This window comes from Necator americanus, chromosome V, assembly GCF_031761385.1.
Source record: "Necator americanus strain Aroian chromosome V, whole genome shotgun sequence".
In the NCBI taxonomy this organism is placed as follows: Eukaryota; Metazoa; Nematoda; class Chromadorea; order Rhabditida; family Ancylostomatidae; genus Necator; species Necator americanus.
Genome location: NC_087375.1, coordinates 31,840,853 through 31,859,820, shown reverse-complemented (window position 1 = coordinate 31,859,820; position 18,968 = coordinate 31,840,853). Strand labels below are relative to the sequence as shown.

The window sequence follows — 18,968 nt, the reverse complement described above, 5'->3', positions numbered from 1 at the left end:
TCTTCTCTGATACAAAGAAATTGATTCAGAAAGCACAGGACGTAATAGAACAACAATAGAAGAAAAAGTAATATAAATAACCCAAGAACTGAAAAATTTCGAAACTTTTGTCCGGACTCTGGAATTGGAAATTCTCCTTCTGCAATCTTCGCCTTTTTTTCTTTTAAACTTAATTGCATTTTCCACATTTCCCAACATTTGTACTATACACAAGCAGAAAGAAAGAAAAATTGCGACAAAGGCGCGAAAAGAAGAACTGCTCTGAAATTTTGTCCGGCACAGTATGCTGGTTACTGATTTATACTCCCTTCTTTAGCTGTTTTAGCAGAAAGTTTGTCAAAGGGGTTTTGTCATATGCTGAATACGAATCATATCAAGATAATCATTTTGGGCAAAAATAACGACTTCATCGACTTTTTTAGTTTCTCTGCACTTTCCAAGTTTGCGGTCCCCATTTTTTTTCGATTTTTTCGAAATTTTTAGTCCGTACCCATGGAGAGATAGCGTTCTTGTTTCTTCATGAGTTCTAAATAGAAAATGAAAAAAAAATATATTCGCCTCATTTTAAAAACGAACGACAACTATACTGATATAATTCCATTTTTATCTAAGGTTTCAACGACGTCGTAGGCTTCCTTTCATTCAAACAAGGAACAAAGTCTAATAGTCAAAATAAGAAGTGTGGAAAAAAGTTCATTTCCTATGGTGTAAAAATCGAAACTGACTTGTAATGGCTTGCTGACTAACGGCCTGCCAGAGCAGAGTATATGTTTTCTTCTTTTTTGGATAAACTTCGTCACTTCTGGCTGCACCTAAAATGAGAAAAATTTCATCAAACAACCGAAACAATGCGCCAAAACGCTTACATGACGGCGATAAACTCAAGCCAGATGAGCTGGATTTGGAAAAGATGCCAGGAGGAGGTGGTGGTGGTGGAGGTGGAGCATGTCCACCAGCTGCTAGTGTAAAATGTAAAGTTAGGAATTCCAAAGCATTTCTGTAGCAGCAAAACTTACTAAAGAGACCAGGTGGAGGAGGTGGTGGTGGAGGTGGAGCCGGAGGTGGTGGCGCTGAATTTGTTGAAAAGCATTGGACAGGAGAAGTACCTGAAAATGAAAGACTTCCTATAACATCCAGAATGGTTGGAATTCATCTCGAATTTTAATCAACCTTGTTCGAAAAATGAAGTGACAAATAAATATGATTTAAGCGTGATAACTTTCCGCTGCACTTACTAACTACTCACTCGTAACCTCATCGAAGGAACCGAAAAAAAAAACCGAAACTCCAACTGAATCCGCAGGAAATGGTGCAGACGATTATGTAAACAAGAGGAGACTGTAGAAAATAACGAAAAAAAGAGAATAAAAACAGTAGAATGCTTTGCGACCCCCAGCTCAAATCAATACCAAAAACAGTCTCATGCTCAAGGGGAAGATTCTATTCGAAGTTACGAAAAGACCTGGATATGACTCTAACTCCCGCTGTCGGAAGGAGGTTATAATTTGAAAAGAAAATCCCTTATTCTCTTGAATCGACTCATTGCCACCATCTCTCAAAATGTGGTGCGCGGGCTTGAAATGCGGAGGATATGCGCTACCCTAACCCACTTCTATTATTTGTTTTTTTATAAAACACTTTTTCATTAGAATGGGAAAACAATTCCGTGCTCTGTGTATATAACAAAAAGATTTCCGGCATCATTATTCTTACTACTTTCAAGGAGTGCACATCTAAAAATTGGGCTCTGGAACCATCGCTGGGAAATAATGCTTCTCCTTTATCTTCTTCACAGATTTCTTTTCGAAGAGCTTTGCATGCCACTTTTTTTTTTGTTACAATTCCAGGTTATAGACGAAGTTATGGAGTAAAAAGAGCTGTCAAGCGATGAACAACGAACACAACATGGTCGTTGGCACGTTCTGCAGGGTTCTTTGCAAAGACGTTAAGTGAGACACACCCTATGTAGCTATCACAAATACTCTAAGCTAATGTAGACGAAATACTAGGTACTACGACTTTCTTGAAAACATATATATGAACGTACAAATATTTGCTTTTTCTAAAAAAAAAAGAACATCTGCACAAAAAAACATCTGTTTGGCTGTGAAGGAAGGATCGAAACTCTGGATGACATTTAATTTCTATAATATAATAATGTCTATAATAATAATAGTTAATATTATGGATCAATCTATATTATGAAGTCATAAACTAATGGCAATCCAGAGATCCTTTCGTTTTTCGGGTTAAAAACGGAAATGTTTTGAAAAGTGACTTACTTGGGGAACTCGCAACTAGTGTCGGCTCATCAACAACAGCGCATGAAGAACTAAATTAAAAAAGAATCCAGATGGTATGTACAAGTATAAAATTACTAATGCTCAATTCTTAGAAAAGAATTCAAGTGGTATTTTTAAACAAAAAACTACCTCACAGATACTGTGGAAGGTCCCGGTTGATATGAGTCATCAGTCAAGCATGCTGCAACATTCACATCTTAAAACAAACGGTAGCACCTCGAAGTGATCATAAAATTTTTAGATAGAAAAACATCTACGGGGCAAAAGGCAATCTAATAGACAGTAAACTTCTGTTTTTAAAAACTGGCGTTCATGAGCACGGTGTACAAAATAAAAAACTAACCAATACTCAGTGAAGGTTTTTCGAGGAAGCCAGATGGAGGTGGAGGAGGTGCAGGTGGAGCATTAGTAATGGCAGGAGGTTGTTCGACGGATGAGTGATTGTCAGAGGCTAGTGTATCTAGAAAAAAAGTTTCCAATGATGTTTTTCACAAATAAAAAGAAGAGGAAAAGCAAAAAGAAAACAAACCTTCTGGTAAGAAATCAGGAGGGGAAAGGAGCAGTGTAGGTGACGGAGGTGCAATGGAATCAGAAGCTAAAAGTGTTTCAGATCACCAAGAGTTGACGTGAATCTTCAGAACCTCCTCGCTCAACATATGCAGTGCTAATATGTCTACAATCCTTCTTCACACGTTCGGTAAAAGATGAGTTAATAACTAGTTAAAGACATTGACTTATAGCAGCACCCTAGTGGCAAGAATCAATCCCAACCAGGTAGCTGCCAAAAAAGTGACAAATAACGTACGTTTAGACTGCCGACATTTGGCAGGAGATATTGCAGTAACAAAAGACACAGAGAACGATTGACTTCTCAGTCCCTGAATAGGAGGTGACGGAGGTGGGGGAATTGGTGACGGTGGGTCACCATCAGATGTAGGTACGAATTCACCGTAAGATGTCTCCACTGAAGGATCTGAAAATGTCTATACGCTACGCATATGGGCAGATTGAAAGAAATGACAACTAAGCAAAGTCGACTCATGAAAAATGCTGCAAAAAGAAAACTATAAGGCTGAGAACACTAACCATTTTCAGTTTGTGGTAAATCGCTGGAAGGTTTAGCCTCACGTTCATTCGGGGGTATCAATGCCAGACGAGTTGCACGGGTGCGCGAGACGGATCTAAACGAAGAAATACAGGATTTTGTATGAGAAATGCTGTTTATAAACTATCGCGGTGTAGTGACCATTACTATTCAGTCATAATTTTGAAGCGCTAATATTTTCAGCTGTCGTTTTTCATAGATCATTTCCGAATGTCTACAGGGTAACCAGGAATGGAATTGTAGATCAAAAGTTATCCCTCAAGAATTATAAATTAATGTCAAATTGCACTCAATTATTCTGAATTCACGCATTCAATTCCTTTCGTTCATTTTCAAAAGTATTTTTCTTGTTTATTTTCAAAAATAGGCGAGCATCAATCGATGTTAAGAAGAGTGAGGTGAATCATCGTATATTTACAGCATTACCGTACTAACGTAGTTTTCGTTTGAACGAATATTCTACACGGAAATTCTCAAGAGTACATGAGTCACGACGATGATGAGTACGTCCATCGCTGACCATTCTTTATGAAAGATAGATCTATTGAGAGATAAGAGAAGAAGGCACAAATCTTTAGCTTCATAACAGGCAGCACAATCTCATAATCTGGATATCTAAGGTTGGATGTTACTACATCTTTCATTTCACTATCCCTTCCCCGCACTCCTTAAACTCCAGCTTATACCACTAAGACGAAAACACGGTAACTTCGCAAGCAATCACATCTGCGATGTGATAAATACCCAAAGACGATTTAAGTTTACGTCTGGGATTTTTACAAGACCAAAGCAAGAAGTGGGGTCGGTCAAGGAACGGACTGTTCCAGTTGGCCAACAACCTCCAACTCCTCTTCTTTTGAAACTACGCGTTGTGAACTGTATTTGTGTATTCCTGATGTGCTAACGAGGTTTTGATGAAACTACATCAGTTGCCTGACGTTTCAATAACTTCCTCTTTATCAAAACCCTGAAAATGACTTTATGCCGTGATCATAATACCCTGTGTTATGAATACGGCATAAAGTAGGTTCAGCATTTTTCCCTCCCACATGCAGTTCCCTAACACTATCCACAAACCAATTCTTAAAGGCATCACTCCACGAATCTGAGGTGGTCCGGATTTCAGGTGGAGTATTCGTATACGGGATAGTAGATTATTGAGAGAGGGGTGATTCCGCCCATTTCTTCCTAATTGCAGTAAAAAAGATAAAGGCCGGGAAGATACGGCTTCGGGCGTTCCGGCGCGCTATTTTCTACGAGGAGTTCGATTGGAGCGCGCCAGCCTTGTGCACGCGCCGTATCTTCTGGACCGTTTTTTACGGCAATTAGGAAGAAATAGACGGAATCACCACCCTCTCCATAATCTATGTGAATACTTCACCTGAAATCCGTACCACAGATTCGTGGGGTGATGCCTTTGAGGTGGGCGGAGTGTGCAGTTCTCATTCTCCTTGGGTGACAATCCGTAAGAACGTGGTGGTTCACCAGAGTGCCCAACTAGTCGGTGAAACTAGTCAGCTTTTTTCTACTTGGAGTTCGAGCGATATCGAAGCTTAGCAGGAAGAGGAGGAGTTTGATGCAATGTGTACTATGGCATCAAGAACCTCGAACTATTTTCAGGCCTTGGAAGATGGCGTTGTCCAAACCCCAGACTACCAATAACATTTCACCAAAACCTTGTTGGCACAACGAGAAAACATATTCCAGTTGCGTTCATGGGTCGTAATTATTTCTAAGGTTCTAGCCGTCTCGTATTGACTCTTAGTTGTGTAGGAAGCTCTCTTGTCCATTGTGATTACTGCTTTACGTGTCCATTGCTCACTGCTCTCATCTTAATTCGTGAGATAACGCATCAGAAATATCGAGCATCTCATTGTGCATTCTCACAATACACAAGTTATACTAGTTGTAATTTCGAAGTAGAATTAGCCTATTTTGTCTCTTGTAGTAATCATAGAACGTTTTTTTCTATCATTTTTGATAGAACGAGGGTCAGTTCTATTCGATACACTGTTATCATTTTCGTTTTTTGCAGTGAAATAATGACACGAGCGATGTACGAAGTAAAAACACCACTTTTCCACCGGGATTAAATGAGGCGTCAAGAGGATGGATCTTCTGATAGCGAGTTCTCACGTAATTTCAAGTATTTCCTCAGTAGGGGACAGAGGAGTGGTGCAAAGTTGTACGGTAGTTGTGTAAGGTACAGCTAAACTAGGTCGATGTGTTCATTGAACAGAAAAAGTTGTTTTTTTTTTTCTGCTTTTGGGAAAATCTACTGAAACAAACCTCTCCAAAATTCATTTACTGAATTTCAGAAGTAAAGGTTCAATAGAGCTTGAATACAAGTTCAACCTTACGAGAACAGGCAGGGAGAACAAAAAATCTTGGCTGGGGCCACTACAAAAATAACTATCGGTTCAAAAATGGATTGCTTTCCATCCTTTAAAAAAAGTTATAGTGCATCTTAGTGTTCACTCATGGAAATGTTCGCATCAAGTCTTAGGAAATGCCAAAAATTTTCATATATCTACCATATACTGACATCGAATCCCTCCAATCAGAATTGATAGTGTTTCTGCGGCGAAAACTCTTTTAAGAAGATACGATCGGACACGATGAAAAAGCGAAAAGAGCAGCTGGTTGAGGCCGATTATAGCAAAAACAACTTCACGGCGTTTTTTAGGGTGACACCGAATGAATGCTATATGAACGTGACCATACAACAGGCGCAACAGATGGGTACAAACTACCTCCATAAAGGATCTGCTTCAAGTGTTCTTACAATATCTTTACGTGTATACAATATGGGAGACTCTACTGTTCAAAACTCGCCCAAGATGAAATCTTTGCAGGAGAAACTTGCACATTGACAACCTGTCAACACGATCATAAGTTTGCGATTTTGGACAAGATGGAAAACCATTTAAGAAGTGTAAACTTTTACTTTTAAACATAAATCATTCACATGAACTACATCTGCAAAGGAAATGATACAAAAAGAAAAACTTACCGCGGTCTGGTTTTTATTTTTGGCATTGGGGCGTTCGTTTTCAAGTCGAGACTGTCACATTCAAGTGAAATTCTTCTCGCTGTGGCGACAGTAACACTGGTCTTCTAAAAAAAACCGTGGAAATCTCGAGAAAAATTGGCTGACATCTAATGATCTGGCTTCTCAACCTAGTGTATAGTGCCTCATTTACCTCAATTTCTTAGAAGATTCAAACACCAAATTATTATTTCTCAAAAAAATAACCTCGTCGGGATCAGGATCTGAAGGTGCTGGGCTCGTCGATGCTGAACTCAACTGATTTGCGCAATCTTCACGAACAGGAACACCATCTTCCATACGAACATTCAATATGTCAGAATAAGGACGACGACCCGCGGTATTCTCTGAATGCAATCAGTCATTAGTTTAGAAAACGAATAAGTACTCTGCGGGATCTAAGAAGATACAGAATATTACCCTTTTTTGTATCCGATCGCCCTCTTCTCATTATCACAGTTTCTATCCCCAAAACTCGCGAAACAGCGTCCATAAGGTGATCCCATTTAGCAGCAGACATACTTTGGCACTCGGCCAAATTGTGTAGAAATTGGTACTAAATAAAGTACTAAATAAAGAGAAATAAGATAAATATTCAACAATGCGACCGTATTCATTAAGTTTTGAAAAAAAAAAACTGCATAGAGGAGAAGAAAGATCAATAATTATCAATTTGTTTCGACAACGTGCGTTATGTGGAAAATAACGCGGATGTGACTGCTAATAATTGAGCTATATGAGGAAACAACCAGTAAAAGGTACTCACCTTCCTGAACTGTTCATTAAAATCTTCCGAGCTATCAAACCAGTCGAATAATAGGTCCACAGCAGATCGATGATCAAGTGTCTCTTTAGGAGGATCTAAAAATCACCGGAAAATTGAATCCAAATAATATATCCAAAATATCAGCAATGTTGCTAAACTTCAAAACAATAGAATGGTTCCATGTAAAGACCAAGGGTGTCAAATATTCAAGGCTTTCAAAAATATAAATCTTCAAAAAAATTCCTTTTATGGATATTTCCTAAAGATTCTCAAGGTTTTCACCTAAGTAACCCAAATTTTTTAGCAGACGTGTTGCAACAGAAACGGATTTACTTACGCGAATATATACGATTTAAAAAAAAACTAACGAAAAACCAAACCTATTTGTTATCAAAAGAGAATAATATTCTTGTAACTTCAACTCATGCGAAAATAAATGCATGCTAAAGTAATTTTGGCATAGAAACTAGTCACAATTTCTTGTTTAAGCAAATGAACGTCCATTTATCAAATATACACAGTATACATTATCCTCTAAGGTAAAATAAAAGCCCTTAACTGCAGTTAAAATAGTACTTTCTCGAAAGCACATTCAAACGGATCTTTTCTATTTTTTAACTATTGAGAAACTCAGGAAAAATACATAAGCTGGGTCTCTACAGGCTATTTCGACTTATCATTTCCAAAGCAAACTAACCAGGATGTTCAGCTTATCACCCAAAACAACCCACCCTGAATGACAAGATCTCTGGTTTCGCTCTCGACCAAGCGTCGAAGTTCCCGACTCAGCGCTGGATGCTTTGTTCCCGACACCAGAGCGACACCCTTTAGTACACCCAAAGCTGTAAAAAAAGTCCTAACTTTCGTCCTCGGTCACATCGCGCTATTAGTTTTGTCCTAATTGCTTAATGGATCGTTACTGTCATCACTCGTCCATGATTTTTTTTTTCAAAAGAAAAAACAATACTCACACATTAAATCATTTCTCATGCAGATTCGAGAAAGATATGAAGTGTTATCTTCGATCGTTTTGTTAATAATACTTAGATCCAGTGCTCGTTGATCCTCGCTAGTGTTCACATCGCCAAACGATGACACTACATCGCGGAGTGATCGATGATCATTGCTCTGCAAACTCAGCGAAATCGTATAAGGATGCAGAAGTTTGAAGAAACACCGTAGAAGGAGGACAATGACATCACGTTCATAAACCATGATTGCCTCAAAAAAAAACTAGTGAATTCAGCACAAATCTCATCTACCGTTTCTTTCATTATAAGATGATTCTTCCGCTTTTGAAGCACCATTTCAGATCTGACACGATCTTTTAACTTGCTACGAAGAGAATTCGACACTACTCACCAACTCGTGTAGAGTTTAAGCTAGCTGAGAACGAAACGTACTCATATGAAACGTAAATAATGTTCTTTCTGAGGTAAACTGGTGCTAAGAATGAATTCAAAGAGCTTTTTACACGATATGCAAATGTGATCAGTTGTCTCAACTGCTCCTCAGCGTATCTACTTTTCTAAAGAATTAAATTGAATTACATCTACACTGTTGTCACTCACTGTATTCAAGTTTGTAATTTATTTTGCGCAAAGTTCAGTGATACGAAGTGCTTCTATTTTAAAACGTCTTAAGAAAGATTACATGCGTAGACCATCTCCTATTGAATACAAATGTAAATAAAAGGTAAAAATTAAATATTTTAAAAGTAACCACGAAAGCGAAAACAAACCTCAACCATAACGTCCGGCAAAACTCTAACAGGATCCCGAAAAATTCGTTTCTTGCGTTCGCACGAGAGTGCAGATGAATCTCTGCCGCTACGAGGATGGTGATTTTTTGTTGTGAACTTTTTCTGCGTGGTTTCACTTAACAGCACTGAAAGGCGAGAATTCCTTAGTTCCGAATTCATGCTACCAATTGACGAACGGTCCTCTTCATCGTTGGCGGTCTGGTATGTGAAACCGTTGCTATCAACACTATTCACACTCTGAAAAAAAGGATATTAACAGACCTGCCAAACAGTACATGCATCTGCTACGCATTTTTATGTTTTAAAAGGCGTACATTACAACTTAGATAAACAAAACACTCTCACTCAGCCCCATTGAAAACCAAATAGAAATTGGCAGGCTGTTTTGTATGGTTACTTCACATTTCAGCATTGAGTAGTAAGTGACTGTTATTTACACGATGAAAATAAGCACTGGTATAGCTTTGCTTTACATAGTAAGGCACAATGCTATGTATGTAATGTAAAAATGTAAATGTATGTGTGTAATGTAAAAAAAATAGAAAATAGGAGAATGGAAAACTTTTGATTTTCTAATAAGACTTAGATCTTTTTGTAGGCTTATCATCACTTATCAGTTTCTCACAGCAGCTGACAACAAGAAACTCCAAATCAAAGTTAATTGTGGATCCAGCATGTAGCGATTTACTAGTAAAACTGTTCATAAAACATTCACGTAGTGCACATCCTAATAAACTATCATGATCCCAACTGCATAAAACTTAGTCTACAGCTGTCGTAAATAAAATAAACACTGCGATTTTGGTGCCAGTTGCGGTCAACCGTACAAATCGGAGAGTTTACACGAAATGGAATCAAAGAAAAAGTGATGGCGTAGAAACCTTGACATCTTCTTCGGCTTGTTGATTTTCAGTATTCTTCGGTTTTCCCTCACCGAGTACCTTGGCTGGACTGACCGCTTCTTCTCCTTTGACTACGCAGACGGATGAAGACACCAATGCCGACTCTAAAAAAACGGAACTATCAAAAACAATGAAGAAATAAGAAAAATATAAGAAGATAGAGTATTAAAAGCAGCTTTTTTTGTTTAAAATATTACCAAATCTGGGACAACTCCGTAGAAAGAACTAGACTTCCGCTAAGCTCCGCTGCCAGTGGCAGCAACAACCAACACTGGTGAAAGTGGCGGCAACAGCCTGGCGCCTACTTATAAATCCTACTCATCACGCCTTGACGATGTGGTCCTAATTATTAAGCCGAATATTGTATTAATTAGTCACTAGTCGTTATTCCGCGCCAACGTTCCTCGTGCTTGGTTACGTTTTACATGAAGATGGTATAAACCCCAATATCGTTATAAATAGTTTCATGTAGAAAACATAATTTAAATGAGCACTGAAAAGGGAAACTTCCTGCGCTAATAACGTCAAATGCTCCATTTTCTTACGTTAAATCTTAAATTCTTCAAGACTAACGTTAAAATTTCGTCGTTAATTAACCACAAAATACATTCTTATGTGCATACAAGGATGCTATAGTCACAGAGGCGATACTCGGAGCCGGTGCTCTGACCCCCTTCACTTTTGAACGGTTGGGGAAGGGACCTCCTTCACTTTTAAACGGTTGGCGAAAATATCCCTTTGCGTTGGGAAAGTGCCTATGGCTATAGTAGCACAAAGCAGCAAACTTCAAAGAAAGCTCTAATTTTGGATCAAAAGATTGGAAACGAAACGGACACGACAGAGCTACATAGTTGCACAAATTTTCAACGTTGGTGTACCACAGAAACAGAACCGCAACGCACGGGAGAGCAATGAAATGAGCTTATGAGATCAGCAGATCAACCATGCGCAGCCTTTCTCAACTCAACCTCATATGTTCGTTGCTTCCATAATGCGGAAATAATTCGATCCGAACGCGATTTGTCGTCGCCTGATTGCAGCAAACTAATTTTACGGTTGCTAGCAATTCTAATAACCACAACAAACGCCCTGGACGCGTGGAGACAGTATCCTCTTGAATAAGTACTCTATCAAAGAGTAATTGCAAAACAGACCCTGCAGTCTTCTTCCTAAGAAAGAAGAGACGAAGTGACAAATATCCCCGAAAAAAAGAAAAACTAGAGAGGAAGGAGAGAGAGAGAGAGAACTGACTTCGTTCTTGAGCTGGAGCGCACTGTAATCACAGCGCTTCCAATCTCTCGATTAAGTATACACCATTCAAGGGCAAATCAGCAAAGAACAAATACCATCGTTTCAGATGAGGTGTGACTGCTCCAAACAATTAACGAAAAACACCTCAACATTTACGTGAAAAACGCACACCGTCCGAGACAACCCAAAAACTCATAACTGCATGGAATGGGATGTTATGATTCGGCAATATGTGCACAGGTAAAAAAAAAAGAAACCAGAAAAACGTTGAATGAAGTGGTAGAAAAAAAACACAAACGAAGAGAACGCATAACCTGTTAACAAGCCGAACATATACTTGACCGATGCAGCGAACATCGCTGATTTCGGTCATAGGCGGTTACTTTGTCCAGCCAACGTAATCTGTAGAAAAGACACAGATATCTACGATACGAAATGAACAAACAAAGAGCATTAAGAAAAAAACCACCGAAACAACACGAGCGTATAAGGAGAAAAAACGATGAGTCAACAAAATCTCGGCTGAAAAAAATACTAATCGTATCCTAAAACCGCACGCATTTCTCGAGAGTGCAAAAGATACAGCAGCCTTCGAAAGAAGTGGTTACTGTATATGTACATAAAACTGTATATGTAATCAAAGAGAAGAAGACCAAATCAAGAAAAAGGGACGTAACCAAAACGAGAGGTGACTATCACAATAATACGAGTCCCGAACAGAAACATATGACATGTTCGGACCTTGACGTCAGTGCAGAACAGTGGAAAAAAATCGAAAGGATGCTTCAGAGTTCCATGACCGTAGGGACCTGCCTAGAAAGTTTTCTGCGACCTTAAACAAATCGAGAATTTGAGGAAGATAATTGGAATGAGACGAGAAGTATAGCTAAACACATGAATTGTGACACAGTTTAGTTTTAAGTGTTGATCAGTAATTTCCTCAAATATATAGCAAAGGCCACATTCATAGGTGCGATAGGGAGAAGCCGGACCCTCCTCAGGTAATGGGGGTTCAGCTTATGGGGTGCAGCTGGAGTGAAGGGGGTCCTTTTCGATAGTCGTCCAAAAGTGAAGGGGGTAATTTCGCCAACCGTTTAAAAATGAAGGAGGTCCTTTTCCCAACCGTTCAAAAGTGATGGGGGTCAGAGCACCCGCTCCGACTATCGCATCTATGGCCACATTTTAAAAAAGGTGGTTTTCAAAGTGCTAGGCGGGGGAACCACCTAATTTCGACGAACTGGGACTGTAAATATACAGTACGGAACAAAAATGACTGAAGCCTGGTGCAATTGCGGTCAATGTGGGAGCCGCGCAAGTTCCAATCTGATTGCAGAGATGAGTAAGGACCAACCGCGCCCACTTTGAGCGCTGCCGCCTACGCAATTGCACTAAGCTTCAGACTGTTCTGATCCGACTGTAGAAATACGGATTCATCGCAAGATGAAGTTGCTGTATTGTCTGCGGTGAACAATGATCGTGTCGGAGGAAGAATGGGAATTTTTTCGAAGTTAATGCTACAGTTCTTTTCAAATATGTAATATGTTCACTTTGCATCAGAATTTTCACTCCATACGTTGCATTACGCAATTCATTACATTACGCATGTGACGACAGTGGGCCTTTACTATATGTGACCGCTCCTAGACGATCGTATCGATCGGCGCAGATATACGATGGTCGTGATGCAGTAAACTGTGGAGCTAAACTCATGAAACTAAATCTGGTAGGGATTCTACATACAAAGTACATAAAAAAAATACAGAAAATGTATTAAATGTTTTTTTAGGTAGAAAAAGGTATCGTTGTCGGTGCATTTCCTTTCCGAACGAATCGCAGCAGAATATTCCAGGTAGAGTTACTAATCTCTATCAAAGCAAGAACAAAGAAGAAAGTAGGATCTTTGAGGAATTCGTTATGTCAGAAAAGGTGAAGGACACTTACAAATTCGCAAATAATGCTTCTCAACTGTTGCAAGGGCCTCATTTACTTTTCTTCGATTTTCAAACTTGCTGGAATCACAGGGAAAAAAGCGAGTCGTTCTCGACATTTTCCCCTCATTCTTGGAGTGATTAGAGCTTACTTATCCCAGCAAAAATGTAATCCACCCTCGTAGATCACTTTTTTAGGATCACATTTGATATTTGATGCATGCATCGGTAGCACTTTTTTCCGGAGGTTCATTTTATCACCACCACCTGCAGAAAACTGGAGAGGTAGACATCTGGTGCACTCACATGTCCAATTCACGCACTATTTCAGACAAAAAAGTGAAAATGTTCTCTGTAGCGTATATCTCGTATATAACTCAAATTGCAATAGTTTTACATGGTTTGCAAACGCTTAGAACGTGAAGAAAAACACGCCTTTGATGATTTCCTCTCCATTTTTTCCTTATTCCTTCTGTTTTCCTAGAGAATGGGTGTAAGAAAGAAGAAACGTGTCTTTCTCATACATAATCGTCGAGAACGCTGTGACGACGAAGAATAACGGATACGTTGAAACAGGTCAAGCTCTGACTACATTCTTATGTAAGCGGGTCAACCATCCGGTTTTCTCCTACTTCTTTCCATTTGTCACGTTTGAGTTATGGTCTTTTTGATAAAAACACCTTCCAAATAAAAAAAAGTCTATGGATAATGATTAATATGACAAGAAATCCCACGAGAGTTAAATGTGTGATGAAGAGGAACCAACACAACGAAGAATTATGTATTTGATCCAGAAAAAAAAAGAAAATATGACTTTTGCCACAGTTCTCTCGCAAGACACACGTTATTCTCACGTTAATTAGATATTCGCGACCGAATACATGTAGTAAGTTATTAACCCTTCACAACGGTTATTCACTTAGTTTTAGTTGAACTCAGCTCAATGATTTGCGAAAAAAAATCGATATGGATCTTCACTACACAAACATATTTGGAAGATTAAGCAAATGAAAAGGACAGAGAAAAAAAAAACGGTGTAGTTATCACGAAATAAATATTGAAAATGACTTCACAGCATCTTTCTTCCAACAAGTAAAGAATACTGTGCACAACATTTCCAGTAAGATTGAAGGCGGGTTATAACCGAATTCGTACAGTCTAAGTGAAATCACGTAAATTCATAGTTTTTGGTTTTAAACGAGAATAAATGGGTCGCGTCAAAATTCGCTGTTTTTGTTTTCGGGATGACCTTCAATGTCGACTTTCAAACGAAACATTTCCACATAAACTACTGTTGTAATTATGCACCAGATCAATAACAATTGAAAAAATCTAGATAATCGTACATTTTTACTTACTGTACTGACGTTAAAGAGATTTGTTTTAATAAGCGAAATGAAATCGGTCACCGAACGTACAGTAATATAAGTGAAACTGAGAACTGGGAAAATAGGAACATTTGTTTCATATTCACATTCTGTCGTTTGTTTTGAATAGCTTTCATCGTAAAACTTGTCTTATCTATGAAATAAAACGATGTTACAACACAAAAAGATGTGACAAAAAGAATTTACGGGGATTGAAATATCCTACATCAACAAAACTAGCGTACAGACGCGAACATGCATTAGGAGAGCCTTTCGTCAACCAGCTGTTCCAGCGTAAGATCCTTTCACTGACTAATCAGTTCTACTACTATTCGTTAATTTTTCGAAGGAAATCCAACAAATTAAGGTAATTACACGGAAAAGAACATAAAACTAAGAAGAAAACCGTGTCGGTTCCATGTATACTGAGCGAAATACCATGAGGAACATTGGGAACAAATTGTTTTGCAAAACATGCATTGTAAATAAGGACAAAGCAGGAAACTTTGGCAAAGAAAGCAAAAATATTACTGTTCTGACCGTAATGTCACTTTGTGGAGGAGGAATGCTTGACCAAAAATGGAGTCAAGTGATTTATCGATCGGAAATCGGACTCAAGGAGCTGTCATATGAACGCATGAATGAAACTCGGTATTCGATTATTCGAATAAAGTAATGGATGATGAATGGAAGCGTTCATTTTCCCCCACATTTGGTCGCTGTTACCTTACAGCACAATGACCGATCCACTGAGGTGGAGAAATTTAAACGAACGGGGAGAATGAAACTGGGCGGGTAATGGTCATCGCGGACACAACAGCAAAGCGAATAGACGCAGATGTTATGACGAACCTTTTAGTTGCAATGAAGGGGGAAAAACGTTCACACAATACGTAATGTTCCTTAAAACACACCATCACAATATCCACAACTGGTCAATCAGTGTGTGAACGGTGTTCTAGTGAGTCGAAGGTGTATTTCTTGTAGAAAAATCGTGTACAAGAAGATCTACAAGATCCGGCCTGACCAGTCTTTCGATTTCTTTGTTGTATGAATGAACTAACACCACAATACACTAACCGCATTCAGAAGTTCATGACTGACGTGCATTCGATAGATTTCAATATGGGTAGAAACTAGATTTGGCTACGCGCGCTCCGAAGAAAAAAAAGGACAAGTATCGCTGTCACTGCTGCAACGATTCTGATGCTGGCACACTGGGAGCTGGTGGTGATTGATTTAAAACGAAAAAAATTAATGTGAACTTTTTCTTTTTCTTACAAATAAAGACAACGATAAAATAGCTATAAGAAGTGATTGGAACTTGCCGTTGTAAATGTCTCCATTTGGGAAAAAGATTGAATTCTCGTAATTCTCTTTGTCAATCATACTCAGCGATTCTTCGAAGATTGTCGAACATGATGGTGAAGCAGCTAATGGTATATCGGACTGGAATGTAAAGTTGAGTCGTTAGGTTAATTCAAATTCTTTAGAGGCAAATTCCCATCTTCTATACAAGGTCAATGATGTGTACAACTTGTGATAAAATCTAAGTGGCGCATGAGCCCATTCAAAGAGGTAATAAGGGTAATAAACAGCGGCGATATGCATCACTCTGTTGCAGTCGCTGAGGAAAAGGATACGAGTCCCCTTAAATAGAGTCCAGCCAAAAATTTAAGGTATTTGGTGCATTTGCACAACCGTTGCACAAATGTTGCACCGGTAGTTGAGATCGGCTGACACCCCATGCGATATCCAGACTTTGATCACTCCATCAGACAGTAAGGTTATCCAATCCCACCATAATTTGTCAATATCTCTAAAGTACCGTAGCACTAAATCTAGCAATAACCTTTAGTTTAGAGAGAAAGTTCACTGCAAAATTAACACTACCGTGATATGTTTTTGTGCGATTTTTACGAGTTCATTGCAAAACGAATGAACTTGATAATTTGTGCAAAAGGTTGCAACGAGCACCGCCCATATCGTTTACAACGTCCGTCGCGATTGGATTGCAATCGCAAAGAGACTGCCGTAACCATCTCTAAATTGCAGGATTACAACCTAACCTTTCGCTTCAATTTTTTTTCCTTCTCATGTCCGGTTCTACAAGGATGGGACCGTCTTAGGAATGTGCGATCATACGTACGAACACTGATGTCCGAGTGTGAAGCGGGGAGAAAGTGCGTGCGATGCCATGTACACGTCGCGGCGAACACCTGCAGCGCGAAAAAACTGATGTTGACTATTTAACGAGGAATACTCCCTTCCAGTAGATCCCAATATTACCGCTAATTGGAGCGAGAACCATGCGGAGAAATGCAACCCTATAGTCGGGTCAAAAAGATAAAAGATATGAAGCGCAGACAGGGGGGACGGTAAAGAGGGTCCCGGCGGATTCTCCGCGAATACCTCCGAGACATTACCTCGGCGTCCAGTTGATATGCCTAGGGGAGACACGAACATATCTCGACTGGGTCACGCTCCAGTCGTTCATGATGGCGTAGACAACCGTCTTAGATATCGTCTGGGGATAAATAAGCATAGAACCAGACTGTTATGATGAAATATATAAAATACGTAACCTCAACACTACTGAACGTAACAGTTAAGTAGTGTTAAGCTGTTCAATACCGTAAATAGTCGAGGGTTTACCTGGAACCAGTTTACAGTCGGCGCCGAGTGTGTCCGAACGCACTCTGCACCGTCCTGACCGAAGGCAAGCACTTCGATTTGGACGGTACAGACTGCGGTCGGTATAGTTGGGTCAAAACGACATGAAACACGGACCGTTACGTAAGTGACCGCGCTCGGAAGCGGTGCGGTCGAGACAGCGGTTGGAATCGAGGTGGGACCATGGCGAACTGCAGAGGTGAGTGACGGCAGTGAGGGTCCTTATGCGATCCCAACCGCTACGCTCCACCGCTCTGTTTGGAGCGCAGCTGCTTGCGCAAATGTCCGTGCTTCATGTGGTATTGACCCGACTATATGTGTCTCAAGCGTGTTGCGGTGGGTGCGTCGCGCTCAGACGGTTGAACACATTTGGCGCCGAGTACCCGTCACTTGTATTGCATCTAGCGACAGTATTTACTATGCATAGTTTTTAATAGAGAACCGGAGCAAGTTTTTTTTTTCATATTTGAAGCTATTAGATGCATCCTTCTCTTATATTTTACGTGGTTACTTCTCTTGCTTCTGCTACGATTACAAATTTGAGACCATCTCACATCAGAAACTTCCAGGATGTCTACGATCCTCCAAAACTATTAAGCACCTCGTCAATTATAACCTGGCCGGTGATCCAACGTAAGAATAGCGATAGGTAAGCGGAGTTAGCTATCTAGGTAGCAACGAAAGCAACGAAGGTAAATATCTTTCTCGCACTAGCGCTAATTGCTCTGCCGCGGCATGACCGGGCATGCTCGAAAATCCGGCGGGACCCTCTTTACACGAACCCGCACAAACAGTTGCGTAAGCGGCTGCGCTCAGAGCGGCGCGGTGGAGCGTAGCGGTTGGGATCACGTGAGGATCCTCGCTACCGCCACCCATCTCTGCAGTTCGCCACGGTCCCACCGCAATTCCGACCGCTGTCTCCACCGCACCGCTTCGAGCGCAGCCGCCTTCCGCAACTGTCCTTGCTTCATGCCGTTTTGACCCAACTATACCATACTTAACACTTTGGAAAGTATTCCTATAGTGAGAAAGAACGCGACGCCTCTGCTGAAATTCAGTACGCAAAGCGGTCCCTCTAAAATACTACACCTTCTTGGTACTAATTTCCTGAGGAAATGGCGCCACAACATCTCTACGAGCACATCACTGTTGTTTCTAAAGAGGGAATTGCTGCAGCACCTGCACTCGTTCACCAACGATTGTAATTTCTTACGCAACCGCTGCGCGACTTGCGTAACACGATAGCTCACGTAATAATGCACAGTGGACCAAAATATCTGCGCTATGTCAACTTCTAAGAACGCTAGAAGTTTCGAACTGGATGACGGTGATGCTTGCTTTTAATAACGCGGGGTGTCCCTTCTGTTGGGTCGATGCAAAGGAAATGCAAGTTTTCTATTCATCAACCACAGAACTACTTTGTAGCAATAAAGTAAGACTTTTTGTGTATTGTATTTTTTAAAGTATCTTTTGTATTATACATTGCTGGAAAGCTTATTTTCTCCTCTTTCTAAATATAGGTGTGGAACTAAATGCACTTTCTCCAAAAGATTACAAAAAGAATACTGCGATCACAAGAAGAAGAACCAACACAATACATCCATTCAAGTCGACAAAAAAAAACACAATATATCAAATATGAACATAGTTCCAAGAACCCTACTAGTCTGTCAAAATACCAAGAACATGAGCTTCTAAAAAAAATAGCGCCCAAAAAAACAACACCTCGGGGAAACTCGTCCGGGCACGCCCTCTAGCTGAAAGTAACCAAGTGCGGTGCAGTCATTGACCGCATAAATACACTCACAGATGGGACCGCATACTGTCGCGCTCTACATTTTCTTCCACCGCCTGCCCCACAT

The 18,968-nt window shown here is 40.0% G+C and overlaps 1 protein-coding gene across 2 annotated transcripts in view; it reads right to left on the bottom strand.

Annotated features, from left to right (window-relative positions):
- The window catches only part of RB195_015837 (uncharacterized protein), a gene marked incomplete at both ends in the record, with an annotated part of 33,999 nt that overhangs the window by 4,665 nt on the left and 10,366 nt on the right, over positions 1 to 18,968 (bottom strand). The window contains 18 exons of one of the 2 annotated variants that reach the window (XM_064206737.1): positions 726 to 812; positions 867 to 956; positions 1,017 to 1,106; positions 2,283 to 2,332; positions 2,433 to 2,484; positions 2,647 to 2,763; positions 2,833 to 2,898; positions 3,109 to 3,276; positions 3,390 to 3,484; positions 6,422 to 6,525; positions 6,665 to 6,804; positions 6,878 to 7,013; positions 7,224 to 7,318; positions 7,955 to 8,065; positions 8,195 to 8,351; positions 8,965 to 9,222; positions 9,867 to 9,991; positions 15,762 to 15,882. In XM_064206737.1, the coding sequence (XP_064062617.1) occupies positions 726 to 812; positions 867 to 956; positions 1,017 to 1,106; positions 2,283 to 2,332; positions 2,433 to 2,484; positions 2,647 to 2,763; positions 2,833 to 2,898; positions 3,109 to 3,276; positions 3,390 to 3,484; positions 6,422 to 6,525; positions 6,665 to 6,804; positions 6,878 to 7,013; positions 7,224 to 7,318; positions 7,955 to 8,065; positions 8,195 to 8,351; positions 8,965 to 9,222; positions 9,867 to 9,991; positions 15,762 to 15,882 (2,062 nt within the window). Of the gene's footprint in view, positions 1 to 725; positions 813 to 866; positions 957 to 1,016; positions 1,107 to 2,282; positions 2,333 to 2,432; positions 2,485 to 2,646; positions 2,764 to 2,832; positions 2,899 to 3,108; positions 3,277 to 3,389; positions 3,485 to 6,421; positions 6,526 to 6,664; positions 6,805 to 6,877; positions 7,014 to 7,223; positions 7,319 to 7,954; positions 8,066 to 8,194; positions 8,352 to 8,964; positions 9,223 to 9,866; positions 9,992 to 11,452; positions 11,472 to 15,761; positions 15,883 to 18,968 lie in introns of those variants that run through there. The other variant, XM_064206736.1, reaches the window with a different exon arrangement.